The sequence below is a fragment of the Calypte anna genome, chromosome 1 (assembly GCF_003957555.1).
Source record: "Calypte anna isolate BGI_N300 chromosome 1, bCalAnn1_v1.p, whole genome shotgun sequence".
Lineage (NCBI taxonomy): Eukaryota > Metazoa > Chordata > Aves > Apodiformes > Trochilidae > Calypte > Calypte anna.
Window position 1 is genome coordinate 94,049,775 of NC_044244.1, and position 23,169 is coordinate 94,072,943.

Genomic DNA, 23,169 nt, shown 5'->3' on the forward strand with positions numbered 1-23,169 from the left:
CAATAGCCAAGTTTTCCAAGGTGAGGTACTCAGTGTGTACCTCTCCCAGCAAGGTGCACTTTGAGGGACAGGCATGCTTGGGGCTGTGCGGGTGCCAGTTAAAAACCCGATGCCTGTAGGACTAAGCCTGCATCCTTGCTGCATTATGTGGCTGCTCAGGTGACATCTTTCTGGGCTGGAAACCCCCAAACCAAGGCTCCTCTAAAATCAAGGTGCCCCTTCAGTTTCTAACAGTTAAGGATCAATGTGCACTCGCAGTCCAGAAAGCCAAACGTGTCCTGGGCTGCATCAAAAGAAACAGGGAGTTGGTCACAGGAGGGGATTCTCCCCCTCTTCTCTGCTTTTGTGAGGACCCCACCTGGAGTACTGTGTCCAGCTCTGGAGTCCCCAACATAAGAAGGACATAGAGGTCCTGGAACATGTCCAGAGGAGAGCCACTAAAATGATCAGGGGGCTGGAGCACCACCCCTATGATGCCAGGCTGAGGAAGTTGGGGTTGTTCAGCCTGGAGAAGAGGAGGCTCTGAGGTGACCTTATTGTGATTTCAAATACAAGAAGGGGGACGACAAGAAAGCTGGGGTAGGGCTTTTTACATGGGTGTGTAGTGAGAGGATAAGGGGAAATGGTTTAAAAGTTGAAGATGGGAGATTTAGGTTAGACATTAGGAGAAGATTCTGTCCTTTGAGGGTGGTGAGATGCTGGAACAGGTTGCCCAGGGAAGTTGTGGATGCCCTCTCTCTGGAAGTGTTCAATGCCAGGTTGGATGGGGCCTTGAGCAACCTGGTCTGGTGGGAGGTGTCCCTGTCCATGAGAGGGGGGTTGGGACTAGATGATCTTTAAGGCCCCTTCTAATCCAAACCATTCTATGATTCGTTCTATGAAAGGTCCTTGTCCTGTTGTCCTCATAAAATTCTGATTTAATTCTTTCTGTGTTCTCTCAGGCTTCTTGCTTGGACCCAGTATTTCACTGTTCTCCATTTTCCCAGTCTGCAGAGTCCCATGGGATTGGAGATTATGTGGAGAAAGGAAGGAAGGGCACTTCCTTTGGGTGGATGAGGGGGCAACCAAGGTCAGGAGGCAGCCTGTGAAAGTCAGATAATGGGAGCAAGGGTTGAATTTCAGAGGAGAGGTATCAGCTGGGGGAAGGAAAAGTTTTCTTTGGGCTGGGCAACTATGTCTTAAGGAGCTGAATACCCACAAGAACTCTGCAGAGATAGTTAGCAGTGGACTCAATTTCTCTCCAGACCTTGCCTCTTAAAAAAAAAAAAATAAAAAAATTCAGAGCCCTGTTACTGTAAAGACAAGCAGTCAGGTGCTCAGGGGACATGGTTTGCTGCCCTTTTCCTGCTCAGTTGGCTTTGTGGTGCAGGTGGCCTCTCTGAATGCAGAGGTGTGCTTGGGATGCAAGGAGGGAGTGTTTCCATTGCAAGAGGATGGAAACCCTGCTCTGGCCAGCTCTTTCCAGTCTTTCTTAGTAATACAGAGGCAGGCAGGGAGCTGGAGGGGGTTTCTGTTAGCCAGTCAATCAATCATTTTCTGATGTTTATATTTATCCCCCTGGCCGATCCCTCCCCACATCCTTGCCACTCTGGGCAATGGGAATTTTTGTGATCTCTGAGCAGCAGAGGCTGGAAGGCAGCCTGATTGATGCTAGCAGCTTATTCTCAGCCATGTGAGAAGAGAAACATCAACAAGGAGAGGTGGAGTTAGAACTTTATTAGGAGAAACCTAGGCATGATTGACTACAATCTCATGTTAAGGAGAGTACACAAGTCTTTTCAGGTTTAAAAAATACACATATATAAAACACCTTACAAACAAAAAAATGGTTGCCAGCCTGTGTGTGAGTATGTATGTCTGTGTACAGGGAACTGTACCAATACTACCTATGTGTCAGGAGCAAGGATTCATTATCCCTTTCTGTGGCCCCTAAGAGAGGGAATGACTCAGTCCCCTCATAAGCTGGTCCCAGGCCATTCACTCATGTAGTCCAGTGTTGGAAAGCTGTGGCCCATGCCTGAAAGGGCACTGCAGGGTAAACAACAGGGAGCAGCTTAGCTCTGTTTTACAATTCCCATTAGAGCGTGGATGACACTGCAGTGAGAAGTATCTGGAATGGAAGCTGCCTGTAGACCTCACCCATCAGACTCACTGTGCAGTGCTGGTTCCCAGTGGCTCCTCTGAGAGGCTACAGTAGTGGAAAGAGCTGGTCTGTGGGTGGTTTCTTATGCCATATGTGCTAGCGATGGAGTGGAGATGAAGATGACTTGATGGCAGAAGAGGGACATGCTGTGGGGACAAATATTTTGGCTTGCACTGTCTGGCAGGCTTGAGCACCCAAGAGCTGACTGCTCTGCAGGACCTGGAGAGGACTTGTTCCTTGAAAAAAATGCTGAATGGTTGGTTAGTGAGAGAAGAGACAAGCCATACCTCTTCTGTGGATATACAGAGGATCTTTTTTTGGCAGCTGGCAGCACCCTTTCAGCAGCATTCATGTCGTTTGAAATATGAGGATAAAAAGTGGAGAAATACTTCGATTCCACATGGTAATACCTCCTTTTTTTTTAACTTTCAGGATATTTATTCTCACAAGAGAGTTTCTATTTCTGTTAATGGATGTATTAGAATTGATGACATAAATGTCTTGGGAAGAATCCCTAGGCTTCATCAACTGGTCAACTAAGTTATATCCTCGGGCCCTTGGGCCAGTGGGCTATGCTGACTGAGGAATGGGGAAGGGATTCCAACATTAGAAATGAGGCAGCTGTGTGTGAGGGGCCACAAATGTCCTTGCCTATGGGGAAGAGTTCTATACACAGTGTCAAAAAATTCAAGTAGGTTTTATGGTATAGGTAAACGAGTAAAAATATCTGGACTTGGGTAGAGAAAGGGAGGAACAGAAAGAGTGAGAACAAAGCAGATGAGAAAGTCTTACAAAAAGCCTACCAGTGTGTTCCTGCTCCTTGCAGGAGAGTGATGCTTCAGCTCAGTATGATTGCCTAGCTGACGTAGCAAATATTGAGCAGACACCAATGAAGATGCAGGAGGGTTGAGCTCCAGTCAGTCTGCTGAGTACAGTGTTGCAGTGGAGACCTGCTGGGCAGTGTCAGGAACCTGCTGGCCTGTGCTCTACCAAGCCTTCAGTTCCTGTGGGTCCCATGATGAAGACCATCTTCAGCGCATGTCTCCTGGTGGCTGCCCCCGCGTGAAGATGTGAGAGGTGCTGTCTGCAACATGACAGTGTTCACTGAAAAGGAGGAAGAAGGTGTTAAATAAGAGAGAGGTTAGTGGCAAGAGCCTGGAGTCCGCTTTGCAGAAGTTTTGTGAAGTGCTGAGACCGCTCCTTCTCCTCATGCCCCCCGGAGACAGGTCACACAGATAAATCATCCGACCTGGCCTTGCTGCTGGCACGACTGGCCTTGCTGAGCCGGCGTTTCTCACTGAAGTAGTGCTCAGGGAAGGTGGGTGCTGCACATTCATTGGATGCCTCTGGACTCTCCGCATAGCTGGACTTAATGAAGGACCCTTCACCAGCAGCATCCTCCTGGCCGTGGACCCTCTCGGTGGCGAAGTTGGCGGTGTTCTGCTGAGATGCCATCTTGTTGCTGAAGGGACTGATGAACTTCCCGTTGGGACTTGACAAGCAGTGGTTAAAATCTGGTGGAGGAGTGTACATCTGGGCCCTTTCTACTTGTGGGGCAGACTCCAACCTGCCGGAGGCTGTGCTGGGGCTGGGTTTGTAAGACCGGGAGCACCTCTCTTTGGCTTTCTTCCAGCCCAAGTGGTATAACTCAGCCAGACTGAGGAAGAGGGAGAGCACTGCCACAGCCAGCATGAAAACAATGAACACGTTCTTCTCTGTGGGACGGGAGACGTAGCAGTTGACAGGGTGGGGGCAAGGTGCCCGCTGGCAAATATACAAGGTCTCCAGGAAGATCCCATACAAGACGTACTGCCCCACGATGAATGCCACTTCCATGGCAGTGCGGATCAAAATGCTGTAGACGTAGGTGTTCAGCAGACTGCCCCTGAGTATGATTTTGCCTCCCGATTCATCCCAGCAAGACAGCTCAGCCTTCTCTGCCACGGAGCACTTCTGCTGATAGTAATTGTCACCATTGTTTTTCATCTCCTGGGCCTCCCTTTCTGCCTCCTTCATCTTCCGCTTCTCCTCCATACGCACGGTGTGCATCGCGTGGCCCATGTACACCAGAGATGGGGTGGAGACAAAGATGATCTGGAGGACCCAAAACCGGACGTGGGAGATGGGGAAAGCCTTGTCATAGCAGACATTCTCGCAGCCAGGCTGCTGGGTGTCACACATGAAGTCAGACTGCTCATCCCCCCAGGAGGACTCAGCTGCTGTACCCAGGACCAGCATCCGGAAGATGAAGAGTACTGTCAGCCAGACTTTCCCCACCACTGTTGAGTGTTTGTGGACTTCCTCAAGGAACTCTCCCAGGAAACTCCAGTCCCCCATTTCTGCTCACCAGAAGGGGTGAGAAATCTTGAAGAGAGAACTGGATGCAGAGTCTGTGGGAGAAAATAGAAGAGAGTGTTTTTAGGGAGGTTTAGGAAATGTCCAAATAGCAATGCATGGAGTAAAATTATTTGTTTTGTGCCAAAGGAAATGTTTGCATCTGACCTGAAATGAATGAGGTCTGGTTTGCTGAAAAATTTGTGTCGCAGCTACTGAAAACATGTTAGGGTTTATTAGTTTATTTATTTTATTATTTACCAAAAAAAAAAAAAAAAAAAAAAGAAGACTTTTTTTGCATAACTCAATTACAACCTGTTAAACAGAGACCCAAAACTTTGAGGGTGAGCCAGGTTTATTCTTGGTTCAGAAAATCTTTTCACTGCAGTCTGCACATTGCATCCTCTGTGGACTGTGTAGTTAAAGCAGCATTCATGTCTGCAGACTGTGCTCTGGGGAACCCTTAATGGGCTGATCCACTGGGAGATAAGACTGGAGTCTACTGCTTGGTTTTGGCTCTTTTAGATGTCACTTTTGTGTAATATGTGCACTGGCTCTTGGAATGTGAAATGCTGAAAACGCAGAGAAAAACCTTCCTGGTGCCCACCTATCCCTTACTCATAGATTATGCTTTGGCTTTGTAGTGTTACCAGTTGCAAATGTTTAATTAACAAACTGCAAATGTTTTGGGGAGCATAAAGACTTTTCTGAGCTGTGCTAGTCATAGAGTAGTCCTGTAAACCTAACCTGCTGCCACCCATTGCACCTCTCTGAGAAGGAACTGCTGCAAAATCTAAGTGGTGGATCTTTCTCCCTCCCCTTTTCTTAGGCTCTGCAACAAAATTCACGGTTCAAATGATGCAGACGAAGTAAAAAGGCTCCTTTGAAATGCCTCCCAAGGACTGCCAGCCTCTGGGAACTGCTGTTTGGTAGGTGGTCTGATGAGAGGGAAGGTTTGGTGGACTGGTAGTAAGATTGCAACACAGGGATGTAGAAGAGACTGCTTCAGTATTGTTTCAGATGCTGACAGACTAATTCTGGCCAAGTTAGTTAACCTCCTGCATAAAAAAAAAAAAAAGAATGATTGGTTTAATCCATCTTTTGTGGGGCTCTGTGGGAGTGCTTGAGTAATAATTTGATCCAGTTATACTCACTGCACTTACCTTCCCAGGGCATTGCAAAGCTGGCCCTTGTGCATGAGCTGAGGGCTAGATGCTCTATAGTCTGCAGTGTTACCTTGGAGATAAGGCTCTCCCACAGTCACTATTTTTGAAAATATCCTTTTAATAAATAAACAAAAAACTTAATAGGCATCATAATGGAATATTAAAAGTACTATACTTGGTAAATCCCAAAGCCATGGGGACCAAAATTGTTGCCTCTTCTTTTTTATTGTCCCTTTTCTAGCCTTTAAGAGCCAATTATTTTTACTGTACAAAGAACATCTGTGGAGTGTAAACACTGTTAAATGCTGAGAATTTACTGCAGCAATATTGTGTAGATTTCCTGTGAGCAAAAGCTAGAGGACAGAGAGAGACACTTGTTGAGGGAACAATATCCACTCCTCTGGTTATGTGTGTGGTACAATTTATCGTAGCAGCTCATTGTCTGATTTATGGCATTGTTTGTTTGTGTGTGTTGTCCACCTGCAAGGATGAATGGGACAAAGATCAAAAGTTGAGGCCTTAAACTCCTTGTGCTGCTGAGGGCTGCCCAGAGGAAAAGTAAGGATTGCCCAGATAGGGAGGTGGGAGGTGACCACTTGCTGCTCCACCTCCAGTTGGAAGCTGTGTGAGGAAGGGCAAAGGCTGGGCTTTGGCTCTTCCTGCTTTGGCAGTCATGCTGCAATACAGCTGATGTAGATCTTGGTGGCTGCTTGGAGTACCCTGGAGCCTGTATCTGCTGCCAGCCCAGAAGTGGATGACCAGCAACAGAAAATCAGCTAGCTTTTCTTATCCTTTTTGTAAGCATTGGAAGAAACTTACAAACCTGTGAGTCTGTCATTTTATGAAATGTCTTTGGTTCAGTTACCACATTGTGAAGAGATGAGCATATGGCTTCATTCTGCGGGAGCCAGGGGATTACATAAAGGCATATAAATCAGTGACAGGAAACACTTACAGCTGATTTTAAAGTTTTTTTTTTCCATACTGTAAACAAGGTAGCCAGCTACCTACAGTGCACTGTACAGGTCCATCCATGACAATACTGTATAGCACAATGGTACGTGTGGAATATTCCTTCCAAAACACCATGAACATTGGTGTGTGTCCTCATTTTTCCAGGTGAGTTTGTGTTGTTTGCAGGTGCCTTGGTCCTGCTGTTGGTAGCTGACAGCTGCTTTTTCTTGATTCACCTTACTTATTGGGGTAAAAGTGAACACAGCTCTCCCTGGTTGTGCCAAAGATGAGTTTTCCTTACTCCCATGGGCATGTGCACAGGCTGAGCACCTCTTCCCATAATTTCTAGCATGGGCAGGTAGTTTAGGTTTTTCCTGTGGTTTGTTTTCCCCAAGGAAGGGACACCTGGATGCTTGCAAGTTGTAAAAATCAATGTGTACACAACATGAGTTGGCAAACATAAGTGTGAGAGGAGTTCAGAAATAAAAAACATGAATGGATGCAAGAATAACAGTAAATTACTTGTCCCACACATGCACAATATCTTCCAAAAGGTGGTAAATCAGAAAGACTCAAGGCTGAAAGCCATCAGGTTTATGCTAGATATTAGGTCTGTTTCCTCTGCCCTTCCTGCTGGCTGCTCCCCAGCACAGGCTGTTTAAAGGAGGGGCTTTCCAAAGAGTGGGATGCCTCCTGATCATCTGACAGCCCCACAGAGAGCCAGATGGCTGCTGCAAAAGGGTAGATGGCCACAGGAAAATGGGTGTTGGATTCTCAGAAAAGGGGTTTCTCTCCTTCTGCAGTGTTTTTGGCTTAGATATTTTTTAGTTATTAGTGAGCTATTCTTGTAGTGCCAGTCCAGTGGCCTCCTAGAACAGAAGAAAGTACCAAGCAATCTGCTGCCAGCAAGCAAAGAAGGATGGTTGTCAACTCCTGACAGCTTTTCCTGGCTATGCAGGACTGCCTCGGCCTTTCTTCCTCAGGTCTTTACTATTCTTGGGAATTTTCCGTATAGTTCCATTTCCTCAGTCCCAAACTTCTGTTGTCCCTGTGTACTTTGACCTCACAGTGTGTGAGCATCTGCAGCCTTTTATATTCCTAGTTTAGACTCAGTCAGACAAATCTTGTCTCACTCTGCTGTGACTTGGCGAAAAACACCTCTGGCTATCTTTGTGGGGTCTCAGCACCTGATAGTAGGCTGTCTTGACAGTGGAGTCATGTATATTCATGCAGGGTCATGGGCTGTGCCACTGCCCAGCCATGCTTTTGGCTGTCAGCTTTCTGCTGCATCAACAGAGGAGCTGTGTGCTGGCATGGGACCTCAGCATGGGACCTCGGGGAAATGCGAATGTGACAAAGACCAGCACAGCCTGGCACAAACCCAGCGACATGGCCGTCCCAGATTAATCATCACCTGGAACTCTATTAAAGCTGGAGAAAAGTGAATATCACAATGCAGACCAGGCGTGGAGTCTGTCCAGCTCCGGGCTGCCATGTGACTGCCAAATTCCATGATAAAAATATCCCGATGGGGATGGCATCTGCCAGTTCACAGCCACAGGCTACTCTCCCTAATACTTTTGATTTGTACTATGTTTTTCTGTGGGAGTGTCCTACACTCCCTGAGCAGTTTTGCCCATCCTCTTCATGATGTTTTGTGCTCTGAATGACAGGCAAGGATTTTGCACCTCTGCTGCTTGCTCTGGCTGGCATGCTTGTTCTGGATGGACCACCCAGGGCTTTGGGAACATCTAGGAAATTCACACCAAAGAGGCATGAGGGCTGTTTCTCTTTTTTTTTTTTTTTTTTATGAGTTTATTTCCTCTGGAGTTTATAGGAAGAAATTTCCCCCCTTTTTAGAAGACAGGCGAGACTATCAGCAGGGATATAAATAGCTGAGCTTGACACTTCACGCTAACTTTTCCCACAAGGAAGGTGACAGGAGGTTGCCATCTCTGCAGGATGTTTCTAAAATAAAGTGAAGAGCCTGATCATGACACTGTTTCTGCTCTCCCTCGCTGGGTTCACCTCTTCCCCTTGGCAGGTCCCAGGTGCACAGAGACACTTCAAGGAAAGCTTGTGGAGGGTGGGGGGGGGGGCAGTGAGGTTCCCAGGGAGGGTGAAAGTAATGAAGTCAAAGCCATTAAATTTTTGCCCAATCTGCCTGTGTGATTTGCTTAACTGAATAAAAATGTGTGCATCTGACACTTAATGAGATGTCCCAATGAATTAGAAGACTGGAGCCCAAGGTGTTGTGAAGAGGCTCACAACCCACAGGAGTTCTGTGTGGAGGCCATGTGGCAAGTCTATCCCCTTTGAGCTCCCAAACAGGGAGGTGGCCATCTCCTTTGGGTACTGGGCACATCAGAAGTGATATCCCCATGCAATGGGGCATCCAGGCCAGCTGTGGCATGGTCAGTGTCTAGGAATTGCTTGTGGCCTTCCTTCCTCCAGCAATGTCACCCCATAGCAGGTCCAGGCAAGTATAAGAGAGGCCTCACCTTAAGTACTGTGTCCAGTTCTAGGTCCCTCAATTCAAGAAAGATATTGGGGTACTGGAGTGGGTCCAGAGAAGAACGAGGAGGCTGGTGAAGGAACTAGGGGGAAAGTCTTATAAGGAGAGGCTGAGGGAGCTGATGTTGTTTAGCCTGGAGAAGAGGATACTCAGGGGAAACCTTATCACTCTCTACAACTACCTGAGGGGAGATTGTAGTCAGGTGGGTGTTGGGCTCTTCTCCCAGGCAACTACTGACAGGATGAGAGGGCATGGCCTGAAGCTGCACCAGGGGAGGTTTAGGTGGGATATTAGGACGCACTTCCTCATGGAAAGGGTGATCAGGCATTGGAATGGACTGCCCAGGGAAACGATGCAGTCATCATCCCTGGAGGTGTTCAAGAAGAGACTGGATGTGGCACTTAGTGCCACGGTCTAGCTGATGCGGTAGTGTTAGGTCAGAGGCTGGACTTGATCTCAGACATCATTTACAGCCTCCATGGTTCTGTGATTCTGTATGGCACAAGAGAGGGATAATGTGGAGCTATAAGGGCAGAGATCTTGATGCTCACATCTATAGACACTCAGGAAGGACACTTTCAGCTCTACACTGCAGGTTAGTTAGTGCTGCTTTGCTATATAGCTTTATGTTTGACTTAAGGATTTCCAGCCCCCTGTTAGCAGTCCCACACAGTACAGATGCTGTCATCTTTATCTTGCAGATGGGGATCACTGGGGTACAGAAAGGGCAAATTTCTTGGTTTTGATCACTGTGTTAGTGGCAGTCTGGGGACAGACTTGCAAACTTGTGCCCTTTTTGTTATATAGCGCTGCCTCTTAGACTTGGTGATAGTGACACAACATTGCTTCTACAGCACAAGAACATCTGCTTCTAAAGACTGTAGCCCTTCCCTCCTGTGCCTCAGGACAATAATGTCTTGTTGACCTGAAAAAAATCCCTCTCATGTGTTACCTTTCCTTAGCAGGTAGACCAGGAAAAACCAGAGGTTCTCTTTTCCTAAGAGATGAGCATCTTGTTATTGCTGTCAGAGCCTGCAGCCATGGTCAGTGCCCAAAAGGAAGAACCACCTTTTTCAGTGTACATATACACTGAAAGTCAAAGTTGGTCTTTGTTGCCAGGACCTAGTCAGGAAGCATTCTGGAAACACATGGCTTACAACATTAAAAGACAAATAAAGCTGGAAATGCACTACTCACCGTGGGTGCAATGCTTTGAATTCTAGAGGCTTTTCATAGCTTTGTGACATAGATGGATGCTAAAGCCCAACCCCGGCAGGTATCTTTTTGTTCACTGTTTACTGACATTGGATCCTTCATTTGTGAATGCAGTAGACAAGCAATGACCTGTTAGGCATTTTTGTTGAAGTGCCATTCCTATGGCTTCATATACACAGCATATGCTTATCCTAAGTTTCTGCCTGAAATGGGCCAGTTCTGTAGCCAAATTTGTAACTCAGTCTGTGCACAGATCTAGACTAAATAGGTTTGTACTTCTTAAAAAAAAAAAAAAAAAAAAAAAAGGAAAAATCTGACATGATTGCGTGGGTGGTTATTTGTTGGTGTTTTTTTTTTTTTGTTCAAAGTCTTGTGCTGAACCTGTATCAGGGAGAGTGACTTTGACTCCAGCACTCAAATCTCATGGGAGAAACAGAGCTCTGTGTTAACATCTTCTGTCCTAGCAGACAGACATCCAGTGTCTGTCATCACTCTGTTCCTCCTAAGTTCACTGCAATTTCTAGAAGGGCCATGCAGAGCACTGGCCCTGCTTTACAGTTGCAGACAGCTTGTTATTCCTTGATGAGATGTGCTTTCCCCCTCATCTCCAAATGTGGAAGATCTCAGAGTTCATGAAAAAATGTGACTGAAGATAAGGGAGCTGAATGACCTGTCACCTCCTGAGCACACACACAACCCTGAAGCACACAAGAGACACAGACAGAGGGAAATCACTCAACACTTCCAAGTGTGTACATCAGGGCTGTGTTACACACACAGATGACAGTGTTCTGTAGAATATTTTCATCTGAAGTGATAGTGGAAGCTGCAGGCTCCTAGTTAGCTAAATATTAATTATTTGTCTATCCTGTACATCTAATGCTATTTTTTGCCAGGGTCAAATTGTACTTTCATATATACAAACATTCAGGCAAAGCTCTGCCTTGTGTAGATAGAGGAGATCAAGAAAAATAAAGACCTTGTACTCAGATGAGTCAAGCTGAGGAATTAGTTTGTCCCACTGTGCTTGGAAAGCCCACATCAAGTAGTTACATGACAGAGGTATTCAGATTTACACTTAGCATGCGGGGAGAACCTTCTAATTCTCTTGGGATTCTCTCTCTTTGACTTAGATAAACCTGGGTTCTTAAAGAGCCCAACTAATGTGTCAGAACTGGACTTGGAATAAGCTGAATGACGGCTCACATGTGCTTTTTGCTAGAAAAAAACACATTGGTCCTCTCTCTGCAAATACTGCAAAGAGGCTAACAGAGATTATTCACCTTACTCCTTAACTAAAAGGATGAAGAGTACCCCATTCAGGATAACAGAGCTTGGTGATATTTCCAGTTTCGTTATCTTTGCACAGAAAAGCTAACCTATATGAATTTGAGATGATGCTAAAATCGCTATTTACAGGAGAGGGAACAGCCAAACAGGGCAAAAGGAAAAGCAGAAACCTGCTGAGAAATTTGGGTGCTGCTGTAGTAAATCTGTTCCTGGGCTTTGCTGAGAGAAGCTCATCTTAAGCACTGCTTAGTCAGTGAGGAAGGCTGCTGTAAGGAGATGTAGTGTTGATGGCAGGCATCACCCAATATAGCAGCAAAAAACCTGCTCATGTGATTTTAGGCTGGTTCATAGACTGTGTGAGATGCAACTTGTTATAGTGTTGAAATAAAACAGACTGGGGAGGTAGTGGGAAATGGAGAGTGTTCTCATTCAGACTTTTCTCATCTTTTCTTGCCTCCTCTCCCCCCAGTGTCTCCCTGCCTATCACTTCCCCATTGCTCTCCTGCAGTCAAGCTCCCCCTGGAGAGCCTTGCCTCAGCTTTTTTGGCAGTTTTGACCATATTACTTTCTACACCACAGACTGCTAATGCTTTCAACTTTAGAAAGGGAAAGTGACTATCTACTTCCCGCTTAGTACTACCTTGTCAAATATAATTTCTTCTTTCTTTCTTTCTTTCAAAAAATCTGTAGAAATCTCTTTACAATTCAGCCTCATTGCTGTATTCTTGCCTCAAGCATTTAATTTCACATTCAGGGTGAAGTCTGGCTATAGTTTGTGAGTGGATTATTTTATATATTCGGTATGTGTACATATATGTAGAAGTAATACCCCACTCCTTACACACACACCCCTCCCTTTAAAAACAACAAATATTAAATTTGCAAAACCCAGAAATAGAGAGTTAAGAAATACTAGAGTTACTGGTTTGAGTAATCTTAATTCAATCTCTTTGTGCCTGGGCCTCATAGGCTGTGAGTCTTTAACCATATCCTCACATTGTCACCTTATTCTTTGCACAGGATGCTTGCCTTGTTCTGTGCCAGCCTGGCTGGAGCTTTCTTGAACAGCAGCTATTCAATGTTTTGTTTTCTCCTCATTGTTTAGTGGGTGGCCTGTGCCTCATTTACTGTACATTATTCAAGTCCAATTCTAAAGAGAGAATTATTTGTTTCCTCATGGGTTTTCCTATGGCTTTCATCACAACAGTATCTGATTCCTTCACAATTATTAATTTACTTATTTTCATTATTTCTGGAGGTGAGGAGATGGTATCAGATCAACCTGACAGCTGAGGAGCTAAGGCAGTGAGAGATTAAGATAAAAAATCTTCATTAATTTTGAAAACTGTTTGGCAATGCTGCTAGTCTGAAATTTTTTCAGTGTACTTAGCACTGTATAAATTTGTTCAAAGCAGAGCTCTGTCAGGTTAATGCTGGAGAGGGAGGGTTTATCACTTTCACCAGCTGGGCCACAACTGGAAGCCAGATATCCAGAAGACAAGAGACACCACTGAGGGAGCATTTGTGAAGAAATGTGACAAACAAGAACTAACTCCAGTCCTCTTAGATAGCTTTATGTGATTTTAAAATTGAGACTATTTTTCTCCCATCCCACTGTTCCCTCCCTTCTTCACCAGATGTCTGAATGCAGGTGAAGACCCTGGAGCTCTGCAGGAGTCACCCTCACTGGACTGCTTCACTTCTTGGGTGACCCGGTGCCCTAATCAAGGCATCTGTCAGCTTTTCTGCTTCTAAGAGAGAGGAGTTTCATATGGAAATTCTCAGCCATTCTTAAGGCATGCCCATAATGACAAAGATAATGAAGAAAGATGGAAATGTATGTGTAAGCTGCTTAATTCTTATATTTAAAACCACTGACCCCTCCTTAAAGATACACTAGACAGATGTAGAAGCATGCTCCCCCATGCTCATTACTTACTTTGTGGCTTGAATATTTATTTGTTTCAGGAAAGAGCTGTAATGCTAGAATATTGCTCATAGACATCTCTGTTGCCTCTCAATAGCCATATCATTGATTCCTCACCCCTCCCCTTTTTGAATTCTTAGCCCAGAGACTGAAGTTTCTCTGGTGCCTCCCGGGAAATATTTCTAATTTTAAGCCTCTGTCCTCGTGCCTCATACAGCACCCGAGGTGTGGAGCAGTCTCTGAAATGTGCTGCCTAATGACATGGTATAGAGCTGAATTACTCATTCCTTCTCATCTATTTTCAATGCTGAGAGATAAGTCAGAAAACAAGGGCAAATGTGCAGAATGTGTGAAATCTGTCTGAAGGTCAAAAAGACAAAGGCTAGGGCATGTAGTCCTGAATTTTCTGGCAAGGTTTAATTTTTTCATGTGAAAACCCACAATACTAAAATATTGTGATAATATATATGTGCTGTTGAGTGGGAAAAAAACCAACAACCCCAAATAGTTTTAGTACCAGGAATACTTAACATAGTTCCCAAGCGACCGGAGCCTGATGAGTATTTTAAACCCTGAAGCCTCAGGAATTCTCCTGAACTACTGTTCTGCTTCCAAGGAAAGGGGGAAAAAAGTTAGAAATCCGTGCTCTTCTCAGAGTAGATTTAGAAAAAAGTCCAGCAAATGCAGAATTTTGCAGAATCTGGTGCAAATACTGTGAGGCTTCTGAATAACAGTTTAAGCTGCTCCTAGCTGCTTATGTGTGTGCACATACACATTGCATGCATTAAGCTTTTTAGCCTTAGAGATGATTGCATAGGCAGCAGTAAGGAAAACCTCTCACACATGCTGCTTCACCACGGTATTTTGACAGGTTTAATATCGTGGAGATAGAGTTCAGTGAGTAAGGCTCATCCACCCCATAACTTTTTTAGCTGTGGTTTGTCCAGATATGTCACTGACATGATCCTCTGGTGGTTTTTACAGTGCGTCAGGAACAGAGGCGCTGCCTCAGTTTACCTGAGCTGTTAAAACCAGAGAGCAACAAAGCCCATTAGACATGACAAACAGCCAGTAAAATGACCCTTTGGGAAATCAAGAGTCACCACAGATCATAGATGACAATTACCAGGCAACCTTTACACTCACTGTGATTGCTTCTTTCCAGGTGGATGTATAGGGGGTACTGTGTTTTCAGTCTGGGCTATTCTTTGAACCATGCTTTGGCAATGCTAGAAGTATTAAGTTTTGGATATGTAACTGAATAAGTATTCCAAGGGCAAAAATGGGAGGAAAGTTAGGAAGGCAAATAAAAAGAAGCAGCAGCTGAGAGAGGGTGTTCATCCCTTTAGGTCCGTGTGCCTCTTTGCTGAGGCTGCCTTGGGCAGTGTCGGATGAAGAAGAAAGGCATTCCCCGCGTGGCTCGCAGTACGGGTGACTGGGAGATATGAGCAAGGCACTTCTCTACATTTGAATTATGATCCCAAGCTCCGTGTCATGGACCAGCCAGGACGCCAGACACTCAAGGAAAAGAAACTGCGATACTTCAAAACCATCCTGCGCATTTCGGAATATAGGTGGTTCATGCAGACACTTAATAAAGTGAGAACCTCTCATAGGTAAGAGTTCCCTTCACCACCCTTCCCTGAGCAGTCTGACAGCATGCTGGAATGGGGTCTGACAGAAACTGCAATTAGCACATTACCCTGTCTGAGGCTACTTAGGGCTCTCATCCCACTTTCTTCTACATTGAAATCTATTGATATCTATGTTCTTGCAGGGACGCATCCTTGACATTTTTGTAGCTGCTTGTGGCAAAAGGAGTTTAATTTTTGAAATGTCCCAATCCTGTCTTGCTACTAGTGGGAATGTTTTGGAGAAAAATTGAAAGAAAAAGTAAATGAAGTTATTTTTGGCCATCCTTCTTTTCCTTTCATCAAGTCCTTCTCCCCCTCATGCTGTTTTCCCCTTGAGTTAACAGCTTGATATGCTATCAATGCTTATGCTGTTCTTGTATTTTTCCCTCATGGCTACTCACCTGATTTCCAGTATCTTGTCCTCTGTCTCCTTTCCTTGTTTTAGCACTTTTTCTTTCTGCAGTTGAGTTGAACTCCCTGTTCTTCTCAGTCGCTTGGTTTTATTCCTTTAATATGGTTCTCTCTCTCTTCCTCTCCTTTTCTCCACCCCCTTTCTGTGTCACTTTCTGTCTTCCCCACTGCCTCTCTGCCTTTCTCCCTCTCTTTCTTTGCCTTTTCTTTTCTCTCCCACCCCCTCCAGCTTAATCTTTCTATTTTCAAACTTAGTTTCCTGAGTTTTTCCTTTAAAGACCATGGATCTCACTCCTCTCTCTCCATGCTCAGCCTCTCCCCATGCCACCCTCCCCATGCCGACAGGATGCACTCACTGCCGGCTTCTCACTGTCCCTTCCAATTGCTGCTACCACCGTTCTATGCACCTCCTCCCCCAGATAGCATGCCAGGGTCTAAACCTTCCTTAAACAAAGAGAGGCAGCAATGTCCCACAGTTACACCAGCCAAACCCTGGGAAGCTTTTTTCATGCAAGACATCAATGAAGGACATTTTTCTGACTCATTCAAGCTTAATCTGGCAAAGCAGAGTTCGCGTGAAGTGTGGTCTTCCACCTCTTCAAACACAGGACTTAATCTACTGACTTGGACCAGTGGCCCAGAACAGCTGAAACCTTGTCCCAAAGGGCACCTTATGCTTCCCAGGAAGGTTTTACAGGCCCTCTTAGTGATAAATAGCAAATAACCTGCCTGTCAGGAGAGGTGCTTTTTGACACCCCACCCCACCACCTCCCTGCACACACACCAGTCTGATGCATGAGCATTTTGTCCCTTTTAAAAAATGCTTTTGACACATCAAATGTCTGAAGGACTTGTATTACATGGAAGTGTCAAGTCAAGCCTCTGATTCCTGCACATCAGGCCTCAGAGAGCAGGATGAATCAGAAATGCCTTCTGGCTTTGATGAAGACTGGTCTCAAAGAACCAGTGTCAGGAGAGTGAGATTTGCACAGAGGACTCTACTGCCCTGAGAACTAGCTTGCTGTGCACAAGCTTTGGCGGGTGTCCCTCCAGCAATCCTTCCTGGGCTAGATATCTCCAGTCCAGAACATAATTGCCCACTGGCTAGTGTTAGCTCATGAAGCAAAAGCAGTCCAGAGATTAAAACACAGGGCTGGCAACTCTTCTGAGCTAATTATTATTCTCCCACTAATTTAATATCCTCTTTAGTCCCAGGACTGAAATCCAGCCTACGCAGGGACAGTGCTGTGCAGAGGCTACTTTTGGAGGCATGTCCTATGTAGAAACTCTGAAGTTAAGAGTGCAACTCCTTTTCAAGGGGACTGAAACCTCACTGATGGTTAGTGCAGGACATACAGTGCACAGTGAATTCTGATAGCAGCTCTGTTAACTCCTGGTATGGAGAAACCCATAGTCGTTTGCAGCTTTGTTTTTAATATTGTTGAGAGGCCTTCTGTGACTTCAAAGAAAAGGGGAAGTTGTTTCTGGAGTTGTTTCTCCCTCTCCTGCCTGGTGGTTTTATACCTGTGATGGAATTTCATGGGAAGAAAAATATCACTGTGTTCTTTTATCTTTCTGGAGGAATTTCCATGAAGCATTATTATGTAAAGTCCTGTTGATTTTATGCCAATGAAATTGTCAAGGACATCATCATAGAAGTTTCAAAAAGAAGGTGTTAATAACATGGATCTAGCTCACAGATGACTTTGGGATAGGCTAGCTAAGTCTTGTCAAGTGTTTCTCACGTGCTACAGGGAGGCAGATCCTGTGAGTGAGCAGTCTGAAATATAATCCTCTTTTTGTGTGGCTGACACTTTGCTGTACACTCAGAGTGATGAGGTCTAATTCTCCCTGCTCACTCCTTTGTGTTTCCTATCCCAGCACTGCTCCTGAATAGCAAGTTCATTCTCCTACAGAGTTAGAAGTTTCTCCTACAGAGTTACTCTTTGAGCTCTGCAGATACAGTCCAGTGCTGTTGAATGAGTGAGGAAGAGGAGGAGGTTTCTGTCCAATACAGGCATCATGCATGGGAGGTAACTGTTATGAGATCTTCTGGGTTTGGTGGTGGTCGTAACTGTTTGAATTTTGATGCACAGAAGAGAAATGGGTGAAGGCAGACAGGAGGCAAAAGACAGAGACGTGAGCAGAGGTGTTTTACAAATACCTCAGCAAGCCCCATAATCTTCTTCAAGCCCCCTTCTCTTCTCTACTGCACCCTCCTCAAGGGAAAACAGAGGTGTCATGGCAGCTTCTCGAGTTCTACAACTAGAGAAATAGCTGTTTTGGGAATAAGCTGGGAAGAAGGATTTTTTCTCCCCTCCCCAGGAGACAGCTATGCAAAACTTGCATGACTTGAGTGAGGAGAGCAAGTGGAAGAGAATGCTCCCTCAGACAGTGGGAATGAGGAGAACAGCTGATGGTTTGCCATGTGCAGCTTGCAGATCTCAGCAGTTTATGGAGCTGTGAAATGGATTTTGAAGGAAAGGAGAAATAAAGCTAGGAGGTGAGGGGAAAACAGGACAACGTGTACCATCTTTTGAGCAAAGATAAATATCCTTCTTGGGATAAAATGCCTGACCCTTTAGGTAAAAGAAACATAGGAGACCTTATCTACCTAGACTTCAGTAAGGCAAATGATATGGTGTCCCAGAAGAAGCAAATGTGTGGAGAAAAAATTCATCTGAAGAAGACGGGGATTATTAGAGAAATCCTTAAGCAGGTAAGAGACTGACAGGATTGATGCTGGTTTCCCAGTAGATTGTAAGGAAATTATCTGTGAGGCTGCTCAAAGATTTCACTTAGGACTGATCTTTTTTTAATATTTGTGTTAATTACCTTGGCACTGGAAGTAGAAATGCTAATGAAATGTACTGATGAAACAAAGATGGGAAGTGTCATTAGGACAGAGGTGGATTCCAGCACTAGGAGAACTGAAGGCTTTTTGTGACTGGAATGGTCAAAGTGAGGTTAAAAGGAAGAGTGCAAAGACAACATTAGGAACTTGTCGCTCAGGGGGTTACAGGAATCTCACTTGGGAGATTCAATTGAGAGTTCCTAGTTGGCAGGACTGAGATGGGGAAAGTCCTGGGTGAATGTCACCACAGGAGGAGAAACCAGTGATGCTATGTGAGGGTGAAAAAAATCAAGTGAACTTTCAGGATGTAGCAATATTTCCAGTTGCAGTGGGTCAGATTAATGTCATCCAAGAGGATGTGAGACCCCACCAGAACAGTGTGTGCATTGCTGCTCTCCCACTCAAGAAAGAAAGATATTCAGCCTGGAACAGGTGCAAAAAAAGGCAACAGGGTGATCAGAGGGATGGAGGGTGTCTCTTGGCCAAGAGTACTGTTTACTTATCAGTCACAAAAGTGACTGCAGAGAGATAGTTGAGCTGATTTGAAAATAGATATGGTGCCAGTTTGAGCTTTTTGGCATTAATTATTTTGCACTGAACTTCAAGCTAGTGCAGCTACCCAAAGTAATTAAAACACGGTGTGATGTGCCTGCGGGGTGAATACTGTAAGGGAGCTTAGTTACCTACTCTGGCAGAACAAAGGTTAAGAGAGGAGAGATTTACTGCCTATAAATACTTTTAGGAATTGGGGGTTGGGCAAGTAAGCACTAGGGAGAGAGGAGAGCTACGTAAGCTAAAGGACAATGTGGCACAAGAATAAATAGATATAAATTGGCCATGAATGAATTTCAGTTGGAAATCAGAAGGTTTCTAAGCAACAGAGCAAGGAAGGAGGTGCTGGAGCAGCATTCTAGAAGCATAAGTGAGGGTGGAAACCTAATGAGATTTAGGAGAGAGCTTAGTAAGTTTAGAAAAGGCCATTTATTTTGTACTTGCCTGTTATTCAAAGGGATTGAACCTGATAAGCCAAGAGGTCCCTTTTTTCATTCTATTTCCTATACTTGCCTTATTGCCTTATCAGAGCTGCTCCCTTTTACACAAAAGCCAGGTAAATCCTGAATAGAGTTTGTGTGATGAGGGCTTCAGCGTAGATCCCCTGGATATTTAATGAAGGATTCATTCTATATCAGGGATTTAAACAAACAAAAAGAGCATGCCAACACAATGCATACAGAAGGTGTGCAAATATGCAGTAGTATAGATGAGCTCACATATGAAAAACTTCACATAAAACAGAAGTTCTTGGAGCATCTGGCTTTGCTGGAAGGCTGTTTCAAATGCCCGTAAATGCTCTCCTGAGATTTGAGAACTTCAAGAGAGTGTCTGAAGGGAAAATGTCTTGTGCTTTCCTGCGATTACCAAGGGCTTTGTGCTTGGGGTGAATATCAGATTTACTGCATTGGGAAATGTCAGAAAAAACCCACCATCTAAGAGCAGTTGAGATAGATACTTCTTGCAAATATTTAATTTCTGATGCCTCGCCACAGCACTGCACTTACACTGATTTTTCATATTGTCTCATGCTGGACAGGCATGTCTAGTACCTTCTCTGAAGCAGCAGTGGATGCTTCCTGGTGAAGCATTTAATATAAAATCCCCACGTGTGGATATGATTAAAAGAGAAGGAGGGAGAAGGAGGTTCTGCTGTGTATTAGACCTCTGGATACAGCTTGAAGACATCCTCAAGCAAGAGACACATTCCTGAGAATGAGCTGGGCCCAAGGGAACAAGAGTAGCATTGATAGTGGGCCCCTAAAGAAGGGGGAATAGTATTGTAATCACAGTTCCTTATTAATTAAAATATCCTAAGTTATTCCATTATAGACAGACATTTTTCACTTCCCAGCCCAGAGTACCAAACCAACACAGAGTGACAAAATAGGGAACAAGAAAAAGCAAGGCCTGAAATGTCACTGTTTGTCAGTCTCATTTGCCGATAATGTTTTCAGCAAGAAAAACTGGAAGAGAACTGACTGCAGAGAAATGACCATCTACATCAAAATAAATGCTTAGTTGCCACCTTTATGTTATGGGAAATAAAGCATGGCATTCTCACAGCTACGGCTTCCACTTCTCAACTCTGCAGCATCTCTGAGTAGTTGAGAAGTGCTTGACAAATGATAATGTAATTACAGCTTCTATAAACACTCTCTTTGCTCTACAGGTGGAGGAACCAAACCATGGAGATTGTAAAGGACCAGCAAGTAATTTTCAAGCAAGGAGTCCTAATCTTCCTAGCCACCAGACATTCATCTTATCCTGAGATGAATCGCCTCTTTACAAGAATATATGTGTGCATACAATTATACATACATATATTTCCCAAAGTGAGAAGAAAAGAAAGAACAGACCTTTACCTCTTTTTTGCTGAGCCTGCCCAGGTAGAAGGAGGAACAGGTGAAGCTGATCACCCTTTATCACGGTCCCTTGGTCTTGCTGGACCCCACCTCTGTGTCAGTGTTCGGCTCCCAGAAGATATCTTTGTCTAAGGGAAGGACACTCTGGACAGGGTAAGCAAACCCCAGTCAGCTCCCAGGAACTCAGCCTCCTGTGATGGTCTGACACTGGCTCACTGGCTGGAGATTCCTTCAAGCCTGGAGGACCAATGCTGGGGGAGACTAGCTCCCAAGCTCTTCCTGACATGCACTGGCAGCTGTCTGCCTGCTATTCTTTTAAAGAGTCTTCATGGATCAGGATAAAAATGTGATCTTACGCAGGCGGCATTGTAAGCACAACTTGGCACAAGTTCAGGTCTTCCTCTGGCTCCCAGCTACTCTATTTTTATTGAAGGAATTTGAGACTATCAGAAAGGAAGTCAAATTGTTTTAGGAAAACAATAGAAAAGCAACTTGAAGTTTATTAGCTTCCTGCCCAAGGCCTGGGACCAACTTGTCAAACTTATTAGAGCAATGGCAGAGCTATTTATTTAAAAGGGCTACTGACAAGACTCACAATTTCATTCCTGTTTAGGCCTCAGTGAAAACAAAGGAAAGCCATAAAATAATATCTGATGGGAGCAGATGGCTAGTGGCTAAATGGTGCAAGCAGGGTTGTTCTGTGAGCCATTCATGGTGTCCACCAGTGCAATGGCTTTCATGGGATTTTGTTATCAAATCAATACCCAGGCTTGCATTCATAGGCCAGCCCCATCACCCCAAATTCCTTATTGTGGAACAAATTTTCAAATGGAAGCCTCACACGTACAATTATAAATTTGGCAGGGAAAGGTCTTAGTTTAGATCTACTGAAAGAAGCAAAACAATAAAACAGGTCTGCAGAAGAGCCAGGAATAGAGCCCAGGTGTCCCTGATCCTTCTGGACTGCTGGCCCCTGACTGTTAAAATATTTATATCCCTCAGAAGCAGCTGCAGTCTGCTTCCCCATTCAGCTACCCCAAAGTAGCAGTGCCATTAAGTCATTGGAAACTCATTGGCATGTGGCTGGTGAGAAGAATGGACAGCCAAACTATTAGACTCACCAGCAGAAAGTGTCTGTGCTGCCTGAGCTTTTCTGAGTGGTTTCATTGTTTGCAAGGAAACGAGAAGAGAATAAAACAAGTAACTGAGAAGCATTTACAAGTTTTGCTTAATGCAAAGCCTTATCCCTTTTTCAGAGGCCTAGCTGAGTGTTAAACCTGCTTCCAGGGAGCATATAGGAAGAACTCACCTCTCCTTTCAATGGTGCAGTAGTAGTCTCTAGGAAGTCAGACGCTGAGAGATACTGAGTCTGCAGAGCTATGCACACAAGCTTTGAACAACTCTGTAACCACTTTTCAGATGAAAGGAAGAAGAGCCCACCTTAAAAATTCTCTTCCTTCTCCTCATTAGCTTAACTAAAAGCGGGAATGCAAAGCTATGGTTTTCTCTGAGGCCTAAGGCAATAATGCATCTTGTATTGGCAAGTGGTAAGAATATCTCAGTTTATATGTTCCTTTTAATTTATCCAGGTTAGATACTTATAATAAGGTCAAAGTGAGTGCATGATCTCTGGAAAGGCCTAAGAAACTGAGTGTTAAACTTGGTAGTTTTAATGTAACTGAAACTTGCATTTATTTCAGTTGCCACTTAGAGGTATTACAAGGTTTCCCTAATTTCTGTCCCCCTGAAATACTTCCTTGGTAAACAAATCAACCAAAACAGCATGCAGAGAAGTGTAGCATCCTAATTCAGTACAGTCTGTAGGCGTTTACTTAATTTTAAGTACATTCTTGAGTTGCATTGATTTCAATGAGCTTTAATAGCCTGCAAGTTAAGCACCCTATGTTGCCAGCCAGGCCGGCTTTGCTGGGGTAATCCTGAGCAGACAGCAGCTAGTCAATACACTTCTCAATAGCCTCCACTGTAAGAGATGGCACATGCAAATCACATGACAGCATTTTGGTGATGGAAAATCCTTTATTTGCACTTATTTGGAATCTGCGTCATCTGGACTGGTACCACTTAATTTGCACTTTGTTCTAGTAAGTAGTGTTTTGACCCCAAAGGTATGCTGTGGGAGTCTTTCTGTCAGTCCCTAAGGATTGTTTGGATGTCTCTAATCCCTGGGGCTGGGATCCTGCACAGGCTTGGTCACCTGACTGACATGATGTAGTTACAGCTTGGGGCCATTCCTGTGGGTAAAGAGCCTTCTGTGTACAGATCTCATAGATTGCAATGTTGTAGGTTGT

General features: G+C 44.6%; 1 protein-coding gene across 2 annotated transcripts; it reads right to left on the reverse strand.

Moving 5' to 3' along the window:
• Nucleotides 1-1,734: 1,734 nt before the first annotated feature.
• On the reverse strand, nt 1,735-21,124 carry GJA5 (gap junction protein alpha 5). 2 transcript variants are annotated; one of them, XM_030469293.1, is made up of 2 exons: nt 20,861-21,124; nt 1,735-4,533 (listed from the first exon to the last, which is right to left on the reverse strand). In XM_030469293.1, exon 2 carries the CDS (start codon nt 4,478-4,480, stop codon nt 3,371-3,373), a length of 1,110 nt encoding a protein of 369 aa, XP_030325153.1. In that variant the 5' UTR covers nt 4,481-4,533; nt 20,861-21,124; the 3' UTR covers nt 1,735-3,370. The 2 variants fall into 2 exon arrangements, with proteins under 2 accessions (XP_030325153.1, XP_030325155.1); XM_030469295.1 differs by having other exon boundaries at nt 20,855-21,124.
• Between the last annotated feature and the right edge of the window lie 2,045 nt (nt 21,125-23,169).